We start from the raw sequence: 24,504 nt of genomic DNA, 5'->3' as shown, positions 1-24,504 counted from the left end.
ATATATTTTTTTTAAACAATTACTCGCAAAAATTTAATATATATAATTTTATAAATAGTAAAAAAAGTATAAGAATTAAGAACACTCTCGCTACTTACCTTGGTTCTGTTTTAGAATTTAAATGATCCTTGGGTAAGAATTGCAGTAGCAAACAACTTAATTGCCCTCATCAGCATTGGCTTGTTATTTGATAAGTGTGCGTTTAAATATACGAGCGCTATTGAAATCGTGCGCTGTGTTCTTTATGTGTATTTCATGCGTTTGTACAACGCTAACTCAATTGATTATTTCATATATTATGCATATGTGTTTCAATTGGGTTTTATTTGGATATCTTTTTTTTTAATATAAAATTTATGCACACACACACACACACACACACATATTGCATGCACCTATTTCTTCACTCGCAGGCAATATCAAAATTAAATCTTAAGGAAAAGGATTGAAAGAAAAATGACTTACGATTACAATTTTACATATGAAATAGGGTGAATATGCCGATAGAGGGAATCCGCCCCCCCCCCCCGATGATCTTTATCTTGATATATGTTATCAAAGTCATGACTCTGAGTGATCTCCAACAAGTTTTAGCCGTCGCTCGTTATTCGTTAAAAAGTTACAAACAAAAAAATTTAAAGATAATATCTCTTACTATCACATAAAACCAAAATTTTCTGCTTTAAAATATTTTACGATTGCCCACGTGAAATGAATTCTACTTCATGTCCCTTCTTATCTAGAGGTGCATAATTTTCCACGCGACACGAGTTCCACCCCCTATTTCCTCTTGCTTAGAGGTGTTCCGACTTTCCACGAGAAGCAAGATCTGAAAAGACGTTATGCCTCTAAGCGGTAGAATGTCATTATGTACGCAGGGGAGAGTATAGGATAGTTTTTAATATTGTAGATATGTGACAGAAATAATAATTTTTTAATCTTTTTTGTTAAATAATTTTTTTTAATTAATAACGAGCAATTGCTAAAGCCTGGAGATCACTCAGTTATGACCTTAATAACATATGTCATCGTGACAGGCTCTTTCCATCGACATATTTACCCAAACAAATTTCTAGAAACTTTTCTATATCAAAATTTATAATATGTTAAGAAATATTTTATTTTATTACATGTAGCAAGCATTACTTGAATCATAATTCATAATACATGCGATCTATTTAAGTGAGAATAAAATTGTCCTTCAATTCTCTTACAATGAATAATCATTGATAATAATAAAATTGTGTTCCTAATAGATTTAGTATCAAACTTGATATGAGAATTTTATTATATGATATTAAAATATATTCTCATTTTTCTTGATATATTTTATAAATAGAGATAATTATAATTTATTTATTATAAATTACAATTTATTTATTAAATGTACAAATTGACAAAATTATGTGTACACCATCGCGAGAGATCTTCTTAGTGCTTCCAAATGTTTTCGTTGTTTATCGTTCCATAAAGCCTATTAACACTCTTAACGTATTTATGATTACGTATAGACATTGTGTATGCGCACGCGCGCGCGCATTTGTGTGTGTGTGTGTGTGTGTGTGTGTGTGTGTGTGTGTGTGTGTATTGCGAGTGAATCGATTCAATCATTGAAATTTTTCAATAAAAAGTATATAAGATGTTAATATGTAAGAATGTATATGTATATAACATATTCGTATGTTATATAAAAACGTCAATATTAAAAATAATAATAATAATCATTACATTACTAATTATTCATTAAAGCAAAGTAAAAACCGTTTTTTATGAAAATATACATATATTAAACATTGTATGATGATTTTTTTATAGAAAATAAATATAAATGAAATAAAAATTCAAAAAACGTTTTATCTTTTTTATATTATAATAAACCCATATTAAGGAAAGTTTTGAAAATTTGGTGTTCATAAAATGTACTTTTTTGCATAGAAGAAATATATATATGTATATAGAAAACATTCGTTTCTTATGCCAAATATGGCATAATCGTCGTCACTGACGATAACTAAAGCTACGATGTGCATTAACACAATTTATAGGGAAAATTAAGTGCGCAAGTTTCAGATAATGCACAGATGTATATTTTCGTTAAGAAAACAAACTTTTTAAATCACATGATTGTAACTTGCAATAATATACAATACATATATAAACATAATTAATAACATGTACAGTTAACTTTGTATTTAATAAGAGAAACAAATGTATTAAGTTTAAACAATTATTGGAATTATTTAAATAGAAAAGTATATTTGCTACTTTCCATAATGTGTGTGTGTGTGTGTGTGTGTGTGTGTGTGTGTGTGTGTGTGTGTGTGTGTGTGTGTGTGTGTGTGTGTGTGTGTGTGTGCGCGCGTGCGTGTACGTGTACGTGTACGTGTACGTGTGTGTGTGTGTGTCCTAAATATATATTCGCATATAAAATTTTCTATTTAGGTATTATGTATTTGTCTTCCTTTGTAAACGCGTACGTTAAGATACATTATTGTATTTTTGAGTTTTTCTTCGCAAACGTTGCTTGAAATCATTACATGATACGAAATATGTCAAATATATTATAAAATTTACGAAATCGCATCCACAAAGACATCCTATAATCAAAATGTTTATAAAATACGCTATAATAGTACAGTGTCGTATGCGTTATAATACAACAGTAGAACATGTAAGTAGCACTTCAAAGTACGTGTTAAAAAATGCAACTTAATGTATATAAAAATTTCAAAAACAGTTAAAATTGTTTGCGTTTTTCTGAACGAATACAATAAAAATTATTAACAAATACGTCTATCCTAATTTAATAAAAGCAAACAAGCAAGCATTCTTTCACTTTCTCATCCCACGCAACAACATTATATTATAAAGATAGCAACTATCTTACTTAAGCATAATGTAAATGTTATCAGAAGACATTGCATAAAACAAAGACAAAATGTAATAGTATCCGCAATGCACAAGTTCTTTAGTACATTATAATTAATATCGTGTTTTACATATAAAGCTTCTTGAGTTAATCGGTAATATGTTTACGAAACCGTGACAAAAATCCTTCCTGATGGTCCGTTTATCTAAAATTAAAAACAAAATATAATTAATCTTCTAATTATATTTATACATGTAAAAAGAGGTAAGAAAAGGAAGAGAGACAGAGAGAGAGAGAGAGAGAGAGAGAGAGAGAGAGAGAGAGAGAGAGAGAGACAGAGAGAGACAGAGAGAGAGACAGAGAGGGGAGATTTTTTATTTATTAATTTTAGATTTTTCTTTATTAATATTACCGTATTTTAATATTTTACATAAATATTTCATTGTAGAGATAACATATATTTATACACAGTGCCCGCCAAAAATTCCGGGCCGGCTGAATATTTCGGAAAATATACATTTTTGAGAAAAATATTTTAGACAAAAATTGTAGAATTTAAAAAGATCTATTTAATGATCTTATCAGTTTGACCTTGCATTGACGTGGCCAATGTTAGGTCAAGGTCACATCGATTTTTTTAAATTGAACATTCTATTTTTGATTCCAGAATTTAATAGCCAATGTCAAAAGTTTTAATAGCCTATAGTCAAACTGATAAGAACATTAAATAGAACATTAAATAGAACATTAAATAGATCTTTTTAAATCCTACAATTTTTGTATAAAACATTTTTCTAAAAAATGCATACTTTTTGATATATCCAGCGGCCCAAAACTTCGGAGGGAAGGGGCACTGTATATACACGCATATAACATATATACATGTGTGTGTGTGTGTGTGTGTGTGTGTGTGTGTGTGTGTGTGTGTGTGTGTGTGTGTGTGTTGTAGATACGATGTCCGGAAAATTGTCAGTAAGACTTCAAGAAGTGATTCGGGACTTAAAAAAAAAAAAGCTATATAAATTTAGGAACATCTGGAAATAAGTCGTTTCCGAGTTATAACCACTTTTTTGTTTAAAAAACTGTTATTAATTTTTCATAATTACAATCATAATTTATTTCACAGTATTTTAACATAAATAACTTATACATTTCGAATTATTTTGGCGTTACCCAGGATACACCATGTGGAGATAGTCCGCTTGGCATCCCATTTTTTTATAGCTATAACTCGGAAACGACTTATTTCCGGACCTATATTTATGTATACAGCTTTTTTTCTTTTTTTTCCGGTTCCCGAATCACTTCCCGAAGTATTACTGGCAATTTTTCGGACATCTTGTATACATATGTTTAATAGAGTGTCCCATTTTAATTTTGACACCGAAATATTTCGAAAATTGTATAAGATACCGAAAAGTGTTTCAGACAAAAGTTTTATGATTTTCAAGTGGAGAAAAAAGTTGATGACCTTGGTTGATTTTGAGAAGATATTCTTAAGATCAGGTCAAGATTACTTAAAATTTTTTAAATAAAACCATTCATTTTTTATTACATATTCTTATAGCTGACTTCTATTGGTAACCTTTTAAAAACATTATAATAAAGTTCATTTTCATTCAGTACTGATGCCTAAAACCTTTGGAATATTGTTCACAATCATGACGTTGACAACCTATATATAGGGTGGGCCATCTATTGGTACGTTTTTACATATACTATAATTTAATTTGTTTCAAGATCAGATTCAAGGTCACCAACAGCTGTTTTCCAAAAATTTTAGACGTGAGTAATTCAGTCTAACATCAACTGAATTGAAAATCTCAAAAAGCATTCGTCTCTTTGACAGCTACAGCTTTTACTGAAAGAAAAAATCAATTCCCATTTTAAAAAATAGCCGCAACAAAAAAATCTCAGGAATAGTACCCCATCTACGATTGAACTGACAATAGTATTCCATTTTTCCATCGAAATCGTGAAACTTTTATTTATAACGTTTTTTCCTATCTCCTTTAGCTTTCGAAAAAATCGACTAAATAAATTAACTTAAAAAGTACTTAATAAAAATGAACTTTAATATAGTATTCTCAAAAGGTCTTAAAGTCAGCTATAAGAATATGTAATAAAAAATAACAAGTTTCATTAAAAAAATTTTAGGTAACATTGATCTGATCTTAAGAACATTTTCTCAAGATCAATCACGGTCATCAACTTCTTTCCTCCTTGAAACGATAAAACTTTTGTCTGACACATTTTTTTGTATCTTTTATAATTTTCGAGATATTTCGATATCAAAGTTAAAATGAATACATATATATATTTATCGCTTAAAATAATAACAAAATATAATCTTTCTGGAAGTGTTTGAAATAATTTTAATAAATTGTTTATAAAATAAAGCATAAATAATGTTTTTTTTTGCATTAAAAATTAATCCGAATTAAAATTAAATGGTATATAGCTATCTTAATTTTTTATAGATGTTTATTTTTTATGATAATAATTTAATATCATTATATTAATTATATAATTATATTAATATGTAAATTAAAAATTTGTTATGTATAAGGTCTCTACTTACCTATGAAAATTATCCTATGTATCACTACTTGGTGACGTTTTCGTTTTACCATTTCTCGTTTTAGTTTCCGTCGAAGGTATTTGTCCAACAGAGTGATCCGTTTCTTCCTCTATGTGATGTCCATTGCTACCACTGCTTCTCTCAGATGCACTGATATCTTGTTGCTCTAACAAAGGCATTTCAAGAGAATCTGAAGAAATTCGTCTCGCGTTGCCACCATATCGCTCGACGGTTTCTGGCGTTTCCTTTGCGTCTTTTATATTGTTCAACGAATCCGAGCTCAAGGACGGAAAGTCCAGGGTTGTCTTCATCTCTAGAGAATCAGAGCTTCGACACAATTGTTGATATTTTTTTTCTGCATTATCTTCCATTTCTAGAGAGTCCGTACTGGTCTCCATAATATTGCTCTCTTTTTGTGTCGCTCGTGCCTCCTCGAGTTCTTCCGTTTCTTCTGGAAGAGTTTCTGGAATTGGTTGAGCGGAAGCTTTCTCAGCATCGGTAATCTCGATTTGCGAAATGTCTTCCGTAGTGTCGTCTTGCCGTTCAAATTTCTCCATGTTAGACTGAGCAATGCGTATTATCTCGTCGATCTCTTTTATTCTCTTTTCGTAGTCATCCGATCCAGAAGTACTAGGATTGAACGAACCAGCTGCACTAGTCTCTGTCCTCGATCGCGGCAGATTCTCTAATTTATATTTGTTTTCTGGACTTTCATGTTCTAGTAGTTCCTCTTCCTCACGAGCCCGTACCTCCATCAAATGAGCTTCTCTGCAAGCTTTTTCCAGGCCTTCAAAGTCCTTTAGTGAAGACAATGAAACATCATCACCATGACCTGAACGACCGGTCATGTACCTTCTCGGAAGACTGCCATTATTACTATTGGAATCCTGCGAACCGCATTGTAATTTCCGTGAGTTCTCAGCTGCCACAGTACTCTCTAAATGTTCAAATTCCTGCAGTGAAGTCAAGGACACAGTGTCATGATCCGTAGGCTTGCTGAAATATTTCTTCCCTAAGATATCGTAATCCGGTGTACTACCGAAACTACCACGCATACTTCCCACACTGCCTATAGATTCTTTGTGACTGCCTAAACTTCCGAGTCTACTACTTCCGGCCTCAAAATCTGTGACCTCCTCCTCTTTGATGTCTTCTAATGGTCCGCGGTCATATTCTATATCGTACACTCGCGCATCCGCATGGAACTGCATTTCTATCCATTTCTTATTCTCGTACTGCTCTTCATCAGAGTAGGATTGAGATTGGTCGTCGTTTGACGCTTGGGGCGGACTCTCTTCGGATTCGAAGTCAAACAAATCATTATTCCTCGACACCTGGCTCGTTGATACCTGCGCGTCCTTCTCCGTAATTAGATTCTCTAGGTCGCGATCATATTGCTTGCTGGTGGTCTGAGGTATTGAGCTAATGCGAATGCTCTTACCTTCAGCATCAAACTCCTCTGCTTCACGTCCGACTTCTTCGATCACCACAAAGTCATCGATGATATCGGGCTTATCTACGAGCTCGAAAGAATCACTGTCAGGTGAATGACGCTCGGACTTATCTTTCTCTATAACTGTGTCAAAAGACATGCCCGATGCCGAGGATAGGGACATGCTGGCCTGTTGCATCATCGAGTGGACGGATGTTGACTGTATCGGTTCGAGACCTTCATCTCCAATTATCTCGTGATCTGATCTCTGTTCCAGACTTTCTATCGTTTCCACATCCATCATCTCCGCATCCTTTTCTATATCTCTTTGTACTTTTAAATCTTCCACTTTTTCTTCTTCGGTATCGCTGGGAATAGTAACTCGTGTAGAGATCACCTGTGTGCATACACTTTGAACCCCATCTTCGGATACCCGTGATGTCATTATGTCTACAGATTGAAGGATCCCGGGCGCATCCATAGAAGCGGAAATGGCTGAATCTACAACTTTAGCCTGACCTTCTTCCAGCATGTCATCCATAGACTCCGTTTCCATGCTAACGCTGTCGTCCATAATCTGTTGAAAAATCATCTCGGACGAACGTTTCATGCGACATGGTATGTGACTATCAATTTTGTCCATGGCTTCATCCATCGGTATTTCTTCGCTACCGGAAGAGTCTGATGCTTCGGCCAATTCTTGTTCCGCGTCTAATGCACTTTCTAGGTTCTCCTCTATCTCGTCTGCATCCACGTCCGCTTCCTCCGAGGGTACTAATGTCTCTGACAACTCACTGGTACTATCGATGCTGCCAAGATGACCCGAGCTGAGAGAATTTAAAGACTTCATAGATTCATGGGAACTCAACGTACTTGCTGCAGTCTGATAGTCTTGTGATGTTGGCAACGTCTTTGATGTCTCGTGTTCAACAGACATCATTGCCGTCTCATATTCCGAAACGGTTCCGGATTGGATGCCACCCGCAGCAGATTGTAATGCCTCGACATCGGACGAACTAGGTCTGCTTCCACTGCCAATCTCGTAATCACAGGACTGATAATTGCTGCTTTCACCAGAACTCGAAACGTCAGCTTCGCTTTCTGAAGTCTTAACTTTTTTTGATATCCTAACCGGTTTTTGGCGTCTTCTAGGTGCCGGAAAAGGTGGTGCCAAGGAGTAGCTGTCGTCTCTATTATCCATGTCCGAACCAACGTCAGATGATCTACTGAGAGGAAGCGGGCTAGGACGACCCTCTTCTTCTTCCTCTTGTTGTTCATCAATGGTTATTATGGCTTCTTCTTCTTCTTCGTGTTTCTCGACATCGATTTCAGATGTTTTAACATCTACTGATCTGTCGTCAATGGTGACAATTTCTTGGATAGATTTGTCATCGACGATATCTTTCATATCTTCTTGCTTTGCTTCATCAAATTTTTGAGTTTCCACAATTGATAAATCGCTTTGCGTAACAACTCCAATTTCGGCTTCCGGTTCGATCTCGACAGGAACTTGTTCAATGGACGGTGGTCTGTATAAAAACGGCAAATCGTTTGGGATGGATTCCGGTTGGAGTTTAAACTGAAACTCTGAAGGCGAATCTTTAATTTGAATCATGGTTTGACTGTTTTCACTCAGTTCTTCTATCAAGTCTTGTTTAGCCGCTTCCAAGGACTCTTTCACTTCGGCGATCTCTTTCTTTACCACTTGATCTAGCACTGTTATCGCATATCGCGCGCTTAAATCGACACTCTGGAGATCGTCTTTCTTTATTTTCAAGGCACAAGTATCAGAAAGAGCAGTCGTTGATTTGCTGGGCTTATCGTGCTTCTCGGTGGTCTTCTCCATATGTCGTTTGTATTCCTCACTGGGAGGTTTGATTTTTGCTAAATAAGTTTCCGTCCATTCTTTTAGCACATCATCAACTCTCGCACACTTAGGTAGGTCCGATTCTTCTTTCGTGGAACCTTTCGGAATTTCTTTAGTTTCAGTAATCTTTTCTTTTATAGCTTCTGATTCTTCTATTGTTTTATCAGTAACTTCAAGTTCTTCTTCTTTTTGTGTTTCTTCAGCTATAATATGCTGCATAAAGTCTACTTTTTCTTCCTTTATTGTAGATACTATATCTGCAGAAATGTCTTGTTGGAAAGTATCTTTGTCTGTTATCTCTTTAATTTCTGCAATTAAATCTTTTGTTTCCTCCACAGTTAAATCTTTTGCTTCCTCCTCTTTCATAGGTATCATTTCTGTAACGGCTTCGGTAATACTCGTTTCCCAGTCAAAATCTTCGCATGGTATCGATTGCCGTATACTTGCTGCGTATTCGCCCGTCGGCGTCTTAGCATCGTGTTCTCGTTGCAAAGCGTCGACCAACTCTTGACAAGTAATCTCTAATTTATTTTCTACTATTTCGCTTTCAAAGTCCGGCTCAATCACTGGGATTACAGTAAACTTTGTTACCTTAGTTGTAGTAGTTGTAACGGTTACATTAACATCACTGGCAACCGATTCTTTGACCGATTCAATCACACTGATCTCCTCCGAAGACTTAGTCACGGATTCTTGTTCCAAGTCTACGGATTCGTCCTGAGATAAAGTGCGACCATGTCGTAATGACGATTCGTACTCTTCCAACTCTTGATTGAATACTTGGGAAGGCTGCAACGTTTCTGATATCTCAATCTTCTCATCACCGATCATCCAATCAACTGGCTTGATTTCTAAATCGCTTACATGTTTCACCTTTGGCGAAAATAACGGCGGACTTTCGATTTCGAAACTGTCTGCTCTTCGTCTGTCCCCTGCGTCATATTCTTTCGATGGAACAGTTGAGGATAGAACATTCTCATGAACCGGAGGATAGTCTACATTTACATCTTCGGATACTGTGCTAGAACTAACAGTTACGTCTTTCTCCTGATCGATCTTCTCCAAAGAATCTACAGCCACACTTTCGTGTAAAGAAGCTACATCTTTACTAGTTTGTTCGGATACTTTGTGCTCGTCTAACTCCAAGGATGGTACATCAACTGAGTCTTGTCGACTATCTGCGCCTGGTTCTAAAATTTCTAGCACTCTAGCGCCTGAAATCTCTGATATTAGCTTATCTTTCGAGACACTAGTCTCACTATATATATCCTTCTGAAGTGGCTCAATATGTCCGCTTGATCTATCTAAACGAACTTTCTCAGATTGTGGACTGGATGTTGGCTTAGATATATCCTCTAATTCTCCAGTATCAACATCGATTGTTTCTTCTAGATCAATTTGCTCAGATATACTGCTGGGACTTATAGTAATGTCTCTGTCCTGGAGACTCTGTCTAGCTTGAGACGATGATTGTAAACTTTCTTCTCGATCGTGCAACGATAATTCTTCGTCTTTTGTTATCTCTTCACTAATACTGTCTCTGGTGTATCCTTTCTCGAATAATTCTTCTTGTAAGGACGTCTTCGATAGTGTTGTTCCTGGATGATCCAATTGCTCATCTTTCTGCATAATACTTTCAAACTTTTTTGTTAAATTATCTGCCAGTTTTTCATGATCAGTATCGCTGCTCTCGGAAATCAATTGATCTAAATATTCTTTACTCAACATCTGTGGTTTCAATCCTGATGTTGATGATCTTCTCTCAATCTCACTCTCAATCGATTGTATTAGATCCTCCGCTATATTTCTCGCTTCTATTTCTTTAGCAATTAATTGTTCTTTCTTCTCTAAAGATATTAAAGGCTCTTTGCTCGGAAATTGTTCATCTTTTTTAGTCTTTTCAGTTGAGTCCATCTTGTCTCTTTGACTAGGTACAAACTGTTCGACTTTAAATTTCTCCAAACTCTCTTTGTAAGACTGTCCTTGCGCGATCGTTTCAACCTTTTCCAAGTCTATTTCTTCGACTTTAGCTGTTTTAGGCAATTCTTTAATGTCTTCTACTTCTTTCGCATCGTCCCTCTTGATTCTAATCGCCACATCCACGTCGCTTTTCCTGTCTCTACTAATTCCAGATTTTTCCATCGCAGTTCCCTCACTGTCCTCCAGCAGTTTAAATAATTCTTCCTTTGTACTCTTCGCTTTAGATTCAGAAGCGCTTGCGTCTATCACTTTTTTACCTTCCATTACATTCATCGACATCTTTTGCACAGCAATTTTATCCATCTCCTCACTCTTGCTCTTCTTTTCCTCTATTGTTTCAGCCGGTGACTCCTTAGTCAGCTTAGATTCAGAGGATTCTTTCCGTTCTACTTTTTCCTTTTCCTCATGAGTTATAAATTTATCCGCACCACTGGAGATCTCTGATGAAAGCACCTCTTTCTTCTCCACTTTACTAGTAGCCTTGGTATCAATCTTTGAAGTAATTGTATCGAAATCCTTGTCTCTCATTGCACTTATATTCTCAAACATCTTAAACGCGTCCTGCGCGTCGGTGAAGGTCTTGGAAAAAGTTTGCATCTTGCTCTTCGTGGTCAAGCGTTCTTCATGCCGCGTAACCTCCTCGCTAGATTTCCTCTCGGTGACAGTAACGGTTTCGCCATCTTTCCGTCCCGGCAAATCTTTTTTTATTCCTTCTTTTTCCTTTACCGTCGCTCCTTCCGTGATACGTTTGGGTATACGGGATTCAAATTCTTTCTTCTTCATAAATGTTGAGGTATCCTTTTCTTTTTCCGTAGGAGAACTTTTTAGCGTTTTCTCCTCAGGTTTATCAAATGTTTTTCCTTTTCCTTCTTTTTGGCTTTTATCCTTGTCAGCCATTGCCGTGGAGATCGGAATGCGAGATTCGAATTCTTTTTTCATCTGTTTGATCTCCGTGTCAGCGATGGATTTTCTTTCCTTGTCAAAACTACTTTCAGCCATCGGTTTCTTTTCTTTCATTTTCGCTTCTTCTTCGATGATTCGCCTCTCCTCTTCAAGGAATTGCTCGATTTCCGTTTTATCATCCAGAAGAAATGATTTAATTTTAATGTCCATTTGTTCTTTCTCAAATATTTTCGTTTCTTTACTAACTTCTTGAACTTGTGCAACCGGAGTATGCCTCATCTGTATTTCCTCAGCGAGTTCTCTTTCCTTATTTAATAATTCCTTGCAAATCTCCATCACTGGCTGAGCTGTTATCTTTTGAATTTCCTCACGTACTTCTTTATCGCTATCTTTTTCCTTTTCATCTTTCATCCGTTTATCACTCTCAATAGCAGCTTTCAAAATTTTCTCTATCTCTCTCGCTTCTGCTACGTGCTTCTCTTCGATATCAATTTTCTCCTTCGTCATTTCTATTATATTTTTTTCCACGCGACTCTTCTGGTCGTCGATCGATTTACCTTTAAAAATGGATTTGTCTTTTTCAGATTTGGCGGAATCTTGCTGCAGTCTTGGTGTACCCTTAGCCATCTCTTTTTGTATCTGCTCCTCAAAGTAATGCGCTTTCTCCGCCACAGAACACTCCGAGATATCCGGCACATTGATGTCCTCGATGGTCTCCGACCTTATGACGTCTGAGATGCCTTCAGTGGTCCCATCGCCCTCCTCGGACGCGACATTCGGTGGACATGTCTCGCTGTCGCTTTCATTAATGGTCAATTGAGAGGTCCTCGAAATCTCAGATTCAGAAAGTTGATAATTTTCGCGTTTTTTCGACATATCCTCCCAGAATTTACGCTTCTCCGAGTACGTTTGCCTTTCGAGATCTGGCGATAGATCCGGTTCCGACTGATCGGCGCCTACTTTATTGGGATAACTAGCATCTACTGATTCTAGGGGATAAGCCGCTTTTTGTGCAAAGGATTCGTGGATAGCGGCATCTAGAACAACCAAGAATTATGCTCACATTACATTTTATTAAGCATGTCGTTATATAATGACTGCGATACATCGTGTCTATTTTTTCTTTACAATTGTTTTTTTTTTTTATTCACAGCGAGATCTGGCGATCGAGAACTTCCGTAGCGCAAATCCGTCATTTTTTCCTCACTTTTTTTCTTTTCTTTTCTATAGTCGTGGCAGGTACAAGATATATTAGAACCAAGATGCGTTAAAGATGCAAAATGCAAAATAGTAGTCCATTAACTCGAATCTAAAATTTATGCGTAAATCTAATCTTACTAATCTTACTAATATTACTAATAGATAATTGTTTTTTTATGTAGATGTAATGTAACTTATTGATACATATCATCTTTTGGTTTATACTTTCCTAACTCTCTAAAAGAAAAAATATAATAATAATTCATATAATAAAAGAATGGACTTGTTTTATATTCAACAGTTTTAATTTATTGTAAAATACAATTTATCAAGTTTTAAATGTATGTAACGACTATTTCTATTATATTTAAATTTATTATCTGCATGATGCTAATTATAATTATAACTGTATCCATCAAAAATATAATTTGCAAATAAGAAATAAATTTTTCTATTATTCTTGCACATACAACGACTTGATCTTAAAAACAATATTATTGAGAAAAGAGAAGAAAACATTCATTGAGTATTGCTGTATTAATTATCTATGTATGTACATATTATATTATATAATTATAATTATATATGTGTATATATGTATGTGTATTTGTTTATATCGAAAAATTTCTTTAGACTGCGGAGACATACTCTTTTGCATTAATATCCCATATGGTTGTCTATGATAATGTTGAGGACGGCATTTCGGTCTGCAAGTATAACAAGTACACAAATATTGCGTTATTATCGGTTTCATAACGAAAATATAAGAATTAATTTGTCGATAATCGTTTCGATAGGCATCGTATTATTATTAAATTTATAAATAAAACGATATTCGTGATTTTTTACTCATAGTTGTTATAAGCGGACTTCCTTGATCAACTATTGCTATTTCGAGTAATATTTTAAACAATTTTTTTCTTTCCAGAAATCAATTACAATGTGTAATTTTATTTTGCTTAAATTATTATGTTTATTTACTGAGAAATTATTAAGTTTTTAAAGGATTTTTAAAATTATATGTTTTAAAGGCACGGTGCAAAAAGGAAAACGTATAAGAATTTGTGATAAACTGCATATGTATAGTGCTCATTGATGTCCAAAAAATAATGTTTATGCATATATATATTTCTTACTTCAAAAGTGACACAACTAAAATAATTAAGTTTTCCAGAAAAGAGTAAAACTTATTTGATAACTTAATAAAAAATTAATAATTAAGTGATTAATCACATAATTAACAGAAAATTAACAATTAATCAAGTAATATCGACACAAAGAATACATATTTAACATGATCAAATATCATTTTCATTTCAACTTTTATTAAAAAATCACCTTTCTTGAGTTGTGAAGATTTTGACAATTTTTTATAAAGTTAATTTTGATAGTTAATACTGTCTTAAGTAGTAAACTGACGTTATTTGTCGTCAATTTGACATCAAAATAACGTTATTAATGGCCTTTTGATATCAAAAGAACGTCAGCTTTGGAGTTTATTTAACTCATTTAAGATAACAATTAAAAAATCACATTTTTTTTAGTTGTATCAACTTTTGAAATAACTTTTGAAATAAAAGAGAAATGTAATATCTAATACAACATATATATATATATTTATTCTAAGTAATATTAAATTAAATTCTTAATTTAATTTAAGCACATAAAATCAGATATTCTACATATTTACACGTTCTATTTTTAGGTATTTTTCATTTATTTCCTTTTATTATTTCCTACGATATACCTATATTTAATACTTATATTTAATAAAATAGATGTAAGAATTATTTTGTGGATAACTTTTATAGGAAAGGACGAAGAAAGAAATTTAAAAAAAATTAAATAATTTTTAAAAATCGTTATTTATTTGATATAAAGAACCATATTTCATACAATTTGTTAATAAACTTTGCGTCACTTAATTATACTTTTATGATTATTTGAGAATATTTTAATATATATTTGCCTGGTATTGTTCAAAACTCTGATAAAAAGATTCCAAAATTCTACTTATTTCTCAGATAAGATCTTGTAATTGAATCAAGATTTTATATATTTATATAAGACGTTACGTAATTTGTATTGCATCAGTTATAACAATATCAGATCCCATTAAACAGTGACTTTATCCAATCATGATCGATCGAAAACTCCTCATACTCTTGTTATTTATAATAATGTTATCCTGTTATCCTAGTATTTATGATAATGGTACGGTAATTCTTGTTAAGCATAATCAAAAAGATCATAGAAACTGCTTTTGGTCTTCATTCCTAGAACTGTACTATTTCGCATGCCTCAAATAATTTTTCTTAATTCATCTTTTCTTTCAACTTTTTATTTAATCAACATCCTCGATATCAGTATGGCAATCGCTGATAGTCTCTTCAGCGGCATCCGGAACGTGTAGGGTGTTTTCCATTTTGTTGGTCATAACAATCTGCGATGCGGCCAAGATATCGAGATTTTCATACACGCGATTGTACGCAACTGCCTCATCTATCTTAGATTCATCTTCAGACCCTTCCATGTCTTCGCTATCGGTGTTTGGCATATCCGGTACGTTTTTAATATCCTCTTTATCGATGGAAACTTCTTCTCGCGATAATCGGTTTCGCACTTCTACAGAGAACGGTCCATCGCCTTCCTTGGTCGTGATCATTTCGCCGCCAAACTCGATCAGGATGTCCGATCTCGGAGTAACATAAATTATCGGTTGAATATCCTCGTCGCCCTCCATGTCTTCTAAATCTGTTTCCCCTTGATCACCATTATCAATTACGTTTAAGTTGCTAGTAGTATCTCTCTCATCGATCTCGCTATAGATCTCATCGACGTCGGTGAGATTTTCCGCGAAGCTGCTACGTCGTGATCGGGATTTGGCTTCACCGTCGGCTATAAGATAATTTAGATCGTCATTGATCTTCATGTCAGGCTCGATGATCTCCGCATTGGTCACAGATATTAACGGATTCGCTTGCGAAGTTTGCGCGGAGTTAAGTTTGCCGATCTTGCTGGTGATCATCGTCAACTCGCCTTCAGAATCTGTGTCGGAGAAGTGCAACGACGCGTTACTCATCATAGCATTCAAGCGTTTTCTGGCGGATCTGGATTTGCGCTTGACCTTCGTTCCAGAGGAACATTCCTTGTCATTAACTTGACTGTCCTGCTTCATCATGATGTGATCGTGCTCATTGATTTTCATTTTCGTCGCCATGTCTACTTAGTTTCTTATACGTTTAACGTCCCGACCGTAAGTGCAAACTACTAATGAACTTAAAAATATCTGAAACTGAAAATAGTGAGAAAAAAAATTAACTTTAAAGAAAACCACAAAATAAAATTTTAAATAAATTTATTCAAAACTAATAGGAAAACATAATTAAAAGTGCAAAAATGAAATAAGCTTATAAATAAAAATTTATTTTAAATATGATCTTGTATTTAAAACAGATTTTATAGTTTATAAATTTATCCCAATTTTGCATCAAACTTTTCGATTTTAATGAGAACATTAATAAAACAAAAAGAGGAAGTTATTAAAAATAAACAAATTCATGATAAAACTAAAAAGACTCACGTTTTAATAATAGTGTGTGGATGCTTGAAAGAAAGATAGATACGAAATTTGCACTGTTCTCTTCATCGGTACAGATAGAACTAAAGAAGTCCGCCACCGGCACTTTCAAGCATTTGTTGATGCTGTTACGTCTAATTAAGTTAAGGAAGCCTCACTCAACTCTTATACCGTAAGCCGATTATCTTTCTCCCCTTAAATTGTAAAATAGAATGACAATCGAATTTCATTATTTTCAAGTCCAGACGAAACGATATTCGACAAGAACTTTTTTTCGACCTTTTCAAATATTTCCTTTTTTCATGTTGCACTTTGCTTACGAACGACCTACATCGCCAGACCTTTCTTAAATCATCACTTATCAGTGAATACGATATAAAATATTCACATAATAAAATTCATCGACAACACTTAATGCTTCATTACGCAAGTTCTCTTTTTGCACCTTGCATTTTTAGTGTTATAGATGAAATCGATTTTGAAGTTGAACTTTTTCAATTGGAATAATTTAATATGTGCGACCCATTATTTTGGAATATTTATATTCGACTTATATATACATAAATATGTGTCAAGTATGTTCTATTTTCTACATTTTTTATATCATACCTGTTTGTTCCTTTTGTAATGTGTCTGTTATGAATTTCTTTTCTGTTGGCGAGAAAGTTTCTTTGGGCTTATCAGTTTTTTCCATTTGTTCCATTTTGTACTTTGATTTATAGTAATCTAATTTTTGATTTATGACATTAGAATCTTCGTAACCTATAATAAAAAAGATATTATTAATAATAATTATACACAATTATTATTAATAATACATGGTATAAAGACGTTGCTTATAAATCTTTAATTTTATTTTGATTTAAAATCCTTTAATAAATTTTAATTTTATTTTCAAAAAATATTTCTTTTATTTTTTAGATTAAAAATTTATATACAATACGCAGACAATAATATCAAGATATTTTATACTTTTTATTATAATGTATCACTTAACTAATTATATATTTAATAAGATAAATTTTCTCTATTCATTAATTAGAAATCTTTTACAAAATTTTAACATAAAATAATTTTATAATTATTAAAATAATTATATTAGAAATTTATATTTCTAATATAATTGTTATTTATAATTTAATCTATTGTATTTATTACAAGGAGAAAATATAAGAATTTCAAGTACGTTTTTTATTTTTTTAAATTATAATATTTGATGGACGTACCTTTTAATTTTTTCTGTATATCATGTTTAATTATATTTTCAGGAAGGACAATATTTAACACACAAATAGGCTGCTGAGGTGGTTCTCCCTTAGCAACTTTTGGTTCTCGCATGAATAGCATCCTAGCTACTGGATCCAGTAACGGATCTTTTACTTTAACATGGAATGATAATCGATTTTGTCGGAAAGCCCTAAATGTAAACTTCAATTGCATGCCGGACTTTGTTACCGGTACTAAGTTCCCACTAAATTCAATATAAAGATCTTTCCCGTCAAGTGCCTATTAAATAAATTTTTATAAATCATTAAATCTAACTAATTAACATATTATATTAATATGTTTCAAATAGTAATTTTATCTTATGTATTTAAAAAGTGTGTTATTACTAAAACAAATAAATATATCAATATATCAATAAATATATCAAAATATTCCTTTTATATTTAATCTAAGAAAAAAAAAAGGTAAGTAAAAATGATATCTAGTAAAAGATCTAAAAAAAATGATATATCGCACAAAGTTTATTTTTAAAATAGTAAAATATTTTCGAGATAGTTTAATATGTATTGCTCTATATTATAAAAATACCTCAACATCGCGACTTTTAACGATTTCCGTAAATTCTTCTTGTCTTTCTAAAGTATGCATGCCTTCCTTGCCATCGGTCATGCACAATATTCTCAATGTGGCTTCTAACACATCCATTCTCTTCGAGTATATTATAAAACTATAGAAACATTTGTTTATCAAAATTAGAGAATTATTGTTATACTATACGTATAAGAATGATAGGAAGCTTACTTGGTTATATATGGCACATGTAAGGATGCCTCGTATAACTCCGTTGCCATTTTTGGTACTGCACCGATATTTCTGCAATCCATTAACCAAAATCTTGCTGAAACAGTAGTGGTGAACGACACTTTGTCGTTCATAAAGGTTAACGGCGTTGATCCGGTAACGTCTTCCCATTGTGACTCGTTCGTCCCACCTAAAGTTAAGTAATTTTTATCATTTCAAAAAAACATTATTAAATCAAGAAAATATAAGTAAAAACGAAAGAAACAATATTAATTAGTTATATAATTAAATTAATTTATAAAAATTAAATATATATAGAGGAAAAGATGGTATTGTGTATATATTGTGACCTTCCTTAATATCTCCGCTATTATATAGCAAATTCTAATAATTACTTATGGAATTATTTGTTCAATAGTTCGCCGTTAATATACCAGTATTCAATAGTCAGCACTTATTACAACGCATTTTTACTTTCATGTATTTCGAAATGTTGCTGAGATACATTTTAGCATTTAATTACACCAACTTCCTCATTTTTTTTAAATTTGCGTATTATCACATAAACATATTTTTAAGTGTGTTATTTGTTATTTAACATTTTATTTCATTGTATATATTTTGAGTTCTGCAAATTTAAACAATAACATGACATTTTGCTAATGTGGCACTCTATGAATATTAATTACTCATGACCTTTTTTTGAGGTTTTCATATCAAAATTTTTATTTGATAATCGATTGTAGCTCTACTGTTAATCTATAGTTTATATTACGTATACTATTTTTAGTACTGAGATTTTTAGTATTGAGTAGTTAATATGCAAAAGTTGTGTGAATGTATATTGTATATCACTCATTTTTTCATATATTTTAAAATATCTTACTTTAATTGTGTAACCAAACACTATTTTCTAAACAAAACTAATATTTTAAGGTTATATATATATTTTTATAGAAGGCTACATTTACCACCCATTTTTTTTCTTCGAATCATTATGCAATGTCGCCACATTTTTAATAGTTTCCTAAGTAATAAATATTTCGTAACTTTGTGGGCCCAAAATTGATTCAACAACATTTTAACAAATATAATTATCAAATTTTAAACTTAAATATTGATTGTTAACAAAGTTGTTGTGTAAAATGTAACTGGGGTACCATAATATTATCTTCTCCTGTAGTAATAATTACAAAATACGGTTTAAATATTTTTTATTAAACGTAAAGAAAATATCTTTAGATAAAATTTCAGATAATTTTCAAACTAATCACACACGTATGTAAGCATTGTATACTTCTTGTATACATAAACAATTTCCTTGTAACAATTTGTCTTATTACTCAACAAACGAGGATGGATTGAAATGAATTTAGATTTTCAGAAATATTGATTCACGAATGTTAAAATAAATGCTTTTCAATTGTGAATGCATTTTTATTCATTTATAGAAATTGCATGGAGCATATCTCTATGCCTTTCAATCTAAAAATAATATTAGCTTTTTCTGTGCATTGTGGATACTGTTCAATTCAAAATTTTGAATAGAAAATGCAGTTTTTCAATTCAATTGCATCCAATTGAATCCAATTAAAGCCAAAAAAAAGTATTCGCTATTTAAAATTCGCGCATTCGGATAAAAAAAAATTTCAATCCATTTTAATCCATTCTTGTTTGCTAAGTAATATTATTTAATATTATCAAATTATTTTCTTATAATATTTATATAATTATTGATAAATTTTAAGATAAACTGTATTTGTCTGCTTGTCTAAAATTGTAAACTGTTCATAGTTACCCGCAATGCTACACAAAAGGCGTAACGTAGGTGTCTCTCCTCCATACTGATTGATCATCCCTTTGTTCGCCGCTTGCGGTACGGGGATCGTAAGGGTTATTGGTTTATGGAACTTCCGTCGTCTGGGTTCAATTGTAATCACCGGTGAAACGGCAACGCAATTACCTAGCAATTTGGCCGTGAGTTCAGCCGGAATGACGTGCGCCTATATAAATACAGATGATTATTTCATTGCAGTTTTCCTACTTACAATTATATGATTGTCGAATTTATAAATTTAGTTACCTGCAAGCCGACTTTAATTTTCTTTGTTAACGCTCCCGGTGGAAAAACAGCCTGTACATGGTTCGCAACGCTGGATAACAAAATGCAACCCTCGGCGCCGATAACATGAACTTCTTGCTTGATTCGAGTTATGATAGCGAAATATTGTGGAAAGTCTGTGGTAATTATACGAGTAATTCTGCCCGAGTGTGCAACGCTCATTTGAGGATCTGAAAAAAGTATAATAGCTTTGTTTAATTATGATAATATTATTATACCAAAATTAAAATTTACAGATATTTATTAAGGTTGTATGTTAATTAATTTAAACATTTTAATTAAATTTAATTTTAATTTTTTCTATGTCATATGTTAATGGCAATTTGTTTAATTTAAGTTATGCGTTACTATGGAAAGATTTAAAAAAACAAAAAATTAAAATTTTGAAAATACGTCCGTAATAAACATTTAAGATAGAAGAAATAAAACTTGACTTTAACATATTAGTTTTATGAAATTATTATATACCGTAAGGCGTATTGAGAAGAGTATCATCATTATCCACAGAATTATCATGTTCCTTCCACGTTTCTCCATTCTCACTTCGCAGAACAATGATTTCCCGTTCTTTTCCGCGAACAGATGCAAAGTGCGGTATGTCAATTAAGACAGGTCTGAAATTAGTTTATTTCCGTACAAACTCAAATATATAAAAAAAAATCTACATTATATTTAGCATATTTTACATATATATTATATCAATTATATTGAATAATTAACTGTGTGTTACCCTAAAAATCTCGCACCCACTGGACCCATCTCGATAATTCGAGTAGCAAGAGCCTCTCCTTCCATCAAAGGGGGTGGATTCGCCACTTTACTTGCTTTTACCAGTCTGCATGTTACGCGAATCGGCATCGTTGCTCTTCGAGGCGGTACAATAATGCGTACACCGCTATGTCTGCATCCCTTCATGGCACCGCCACGTGCATCCACCAGGAAACTAATTAAAAATCTATAAAGCCAGATCTTTTGTCAGATCAATTCTTTACATTTGGTATGTTTTTTCTCTATGTCAATCTACTTATACTTACGATCTAAAATGCAGCTTCCTACAAAAGAAAATATATACTGTTAAATTAAATTTAAACAATTTTTTAAATAAACTAAACTTCAAAATGGAAGTTTTCTTAATTATTTTAATTATAAATAAACAATTATTCTATGTAATATATTAAAATTATATAACTGTGTACATATTATTTTATAGAAAAAAAATGAATCAAAACTTACCCCAGATTCAGTCCGTCGTTATCAAAATTTTCTGCTAAACAATAATTATTGCTTTGTGCAAATTCCTGCTTCTCTTCTTTAGTCACTAAAATGAGAATTATAGTTTCAGGCATACGCTCTTCACAAATCAAGTTATTTTATTCTATAAACTGTAGATATTCTATAAACTGTTGGTATTCTATAAACTGTTTAAAGTATTTATATATTTTTATTTGAATTGATAAAATATACTCTCAAACAAGAAATATTGAAAATGTAATTCAAAGAATAAATTGTTAGACTGAAAGAGTTTCAAATATTTATTCTAATAATTTTATATTTTTTGAAAAAATATCTGTTATAATTTTAAATCAGTTTGTACACATCTATTTCAAATTTTATAATGTACGTGTATTACAAAATTCACTATATTTTTAAAAGAGAATAGATTGGACAAAATTTAAATTTTTACCTTGTCTATGCACTGGATCATCCCTAGTAACGTCAATAGGTAACGAATCATCTCTTAAACTCTTCATTAAATCTGCCGTGAGATATCGATAAGGTTGTTCGCTAATTAACGCGTCAGAACCTACAAAGGAAATTTTTCTTCGCAAAAAATTTCATTATTTTTTTTATTAATATTAATTATAACTGTGTGCGTACATACCTCCTTCATCTTCCGAATCAGACATAAAACTAGTTTCTTGCAAGCTTTCTGGGGCTATTACCTTGTACTTTTCCTCCCAATTTTTATTATCTGGAGTCATACTGTCGTAAGGTAACCCTTTCAGAACTTCCATCACGGAGATATATCCTAATTTTTGTGCTATGTTCAATGCAGTTAAGCCATCCTATGACAACGGATTTCATAAATTCATCAAAATCTAATATTATAAATTTTACATATCTATATATTTCTTTTATAATATTTTGAACATATTATAAAATTCACTAACAGCTGAAAATCTGTTACGTAAACAATAGATTTTCAGTATTGGCAGTACATTTTGGAATACAACCTTTGTTATTTTTAATTTTTTGTCTATTTTCACAAATTTGTATGATATTTATATTACGATATTTATATATTCTAATTATTGTCTCTCTAATTATTGTCTATTTATATGTCCTAATTATTGTATCTCTTATTATTGTTTGTATTATCTAAGTGTTTAATAATTTAAGAAAAAACAAAGGCTTATATAGCTAATAATTAAATATCTTAAAAAAATATATAAATTTATAAAATTTTATATGAAAATAAAACGTAAATTACTTTTATTATTAATAAATCAATAAGATATCGAAAATAGATATATTATAATACAATATATGCAAAAGAAGGGCAAAGAGCCAGTAATGTAGTAACAAACTTTAATTAAAATTCAATTATAAATTACAAAACGACAAAATAAACGTTTCGGTCAGTTATATCAGTTATATTAGAATTCAAAATAGTCAGAAAAACATTCTAGAAACGTGACCGTGAACAAAACATTAATACTTCATACAAGCGAATTAATAATACATATATAAAATAATCATGTACCTTGTCAATATCAATAAAAGTGTTAAGAGTTCATTAATAAAAAAGAGAGAAAACACAGGTAGATGGTAATCTATATCGCACAATGGTTTTTTCAAAAATTTTTAAGCAAGAGTAGCGAACATCTGACTTCCACAATATCGAATAACGCAATGTCGAAAAGGAAAACACTAATCGAGAACGAAAAATGGCAAAAAAGCGGGGGGAAGGAAAGAAAATATTAGAAAGGAGAAAGAGAATGTATAATGCCAGAATACGCTTCGGCGAAAGACTCCGTATCATTTTGTCTGTTTATTCCATGTTTCTGTTTATCATTGTGTACTATTTCAGATATTAATCTTTTTATTATATAAAGATTCTTTATATCTTATATGAAGATATAACTGACTCGCAAGGTACTACACGATATGAAGAATGTAGTACCATAGATATTTTTATAGCAATGTTTTAATATTATCGCAACATTGAAAATGACTCGAGCGGAGTCGAAACGTTTGTTTTGTCGTTTTGTAATTTATAATTGAATTTTAATTAAAGTTTGTTACTACATTACTGGCTCTTTGCCCTTCTTTTGCATATATTGTTTTATAGAGCCTTATTATTTATTAATTTTATATTATAATATTAATAAATATTTATACAATTGCATACACATACAGTAATAATATATTGCTTACGTTAGTTTGCGCTTTATGTGAAGCATTTCCTTCCAACAAAGCAGTGACTATATGAGCATGACCTTGTTGGGCGGCCTGATGAAGCGGAGTGTAATTCTGATTAGTTCTAACGTCGATTGTGGCACTATGTTTCAGCAAAAAGCGTATCATTGATAGATTTCCGAAATGTGCGGCCACATGTATCGGTCTATAACCAGTTTCTGTTTGACTTTCGACATCGGCCCCGTTTTTTACCAAGATAGAGGCCACCCTAATGAAATCTTCTTGCGCGCATAAATGCAACGCCGTGAGTCCGTTCTGATAGATAGTAATAAGAATATAATATATCTATCACTATTAATGACTATACATATTGCACAAATAATGAATATTAGCTGAGAATATTTTATTCATATATATTTCTTATTTCTTGCAATATATTGTAAAAATTATTTTAAATATTTTAAATAATTTTTACAATATATTGCAAGAAATATGAAATATATGTGAATAATAAAGATAATT

At 32.1% G+C, this 24,504-nt stretch overlaps 3 protein-coding genes across 5 annotated transcripts in view; 1 reads left to right on the top strand and 2 right to left on the bottom strand.

Annotated features, from left to right (window-relative positions):
• LOC108753284 (alkylglycerol monooxygenase-like) overlaps positions 1–824 on the top strand; it is a 6,386-nt gene extending 5,562 nt beyond the window's left edge. Inside the window, exon 9 of the mRNA XM_018494748.1 lies at positions 115–824. Within this exon, the coding sequence (XP_018350250.1) occupies positions 115–351 (237 nt within the window). The 3' untranslated portion in view covers positions 352–824. The remainder of the gene's footprint in view (positions 1–114) is intronic.
• Positions 825–2,389: 1,565 nt separating this feature from the next.
• LOC108753273 (ankyrin-2-like) overlaps positions 2,390–24,504 on the bottom strand; it is a 40,229-nt gene continuing 18,114 nt past the window's right edge. For 2 of the 3 annotated variants that reach the window (XM_018494724.1, XM_018494721.1), the window contains exons 14-28: positions 24,001–24,297; positions 22,445–22,628; positions 22,247–22,366; positions 21,796–21,880; positions 21,597–21,614; positions 21,293–21,517; positions 21,031–21,176; positions 20,524–20,732; positions 20,239–20,443; positions 18,441–18,630; positions 18,228–18,366; positions 17,639–17,918; positions 17,022–17,174; positions 5,451–12,669; positions 2,390–3,074 (exon numbers count right to left, since the gene is read on the bottom strand). In XM_018494724.1, coding sequence (XP_018350226.1) covers positions 5,465–12,669; positions 17,022–17,174; positions 17,639–17,918; positions 18,228–18,366; positions 18,441–18,630; positions 20,239–20,443; positions 20,524–20,732; positions 21,031–21,176; positions 21,293–21,517; positions 21,597–21,614; positions 21,796–21,880; positions 22,247–22,366; positions 22,445–22,628; positions 24,001–24,297 — 9,456 coding nt within the window. In that variant the 3' untranslated portion in view covers positions 2,390–3,074; positions 5,451–5,464. The remainder of the gene's footprint in view (positions 3,075–5,450; positions 12,670–17,021; positions 17,175–17,638; positions 17,919–18,227; positions 18,367–18,440; positions 18,631–20,238; positions 20,444–20,523; positions 20,733–21,030; positions 21,177–21,292; positions 21,518–21,596; positions 21,615–21,795; positions 21,881–22,246; positions 22,367–22,444; positions 22,629–24,000; positions 24,298–24,504) is intronic. The other variant, XM_018494723.1, reaches the window with a different exon arrangement.
• On the bottom strand, positions 14,805–16,577 carry LOC108753286. Its single transcript, XM_018494753.1, has 2 exons — positions 16,416–16,577; positions 14,805–16,127 (listed from the first exon to the last, which is right to left on the bottom strand). The coding sequence occupies exon 2, from the start codon at positions 16,050–16,052 to the stop codon at positions 15,177–15,179; it is 876 nt and encodes a 291-aa protein (XP_018350255.1). The 5' UTR covers positions 16,053–16,127; positions 16,416–16,577; the 3' UTR covers positions 14,805–15,176.

Source organism: Trachymyrmex septentrionalis, unplaced genomic scaffold (genome assembly GCF_001594115.1).
Source record: "Trachymyrmex septentrionalis isolate Tsep2-gDNA-1 unplaced genomic scaffold, Tsep1.0 scaffold68, whole genome shotgun sequence".
NCBI classification, from domain to species: domain Eukaryota; kingdom Metazoa; phylum Arthropoda; class Insecta; order Hymenoptera; family Formicidae; genus Trachymyrmex; species Trachymyrmex septentrionalis.
This window is presented reverse-complemented; position numbering and strand designations above follow the sequence as displayed.

What these genes read in the sequence shown, in the direction of transcription:
- LOC108753286 (XM_018494753.1), bottom strand. Translation starts at nt 16,052, where the DNA reads ATGGCGACGAAAATGAAAATCAATGAGCACGATCACATCATGATGAAG.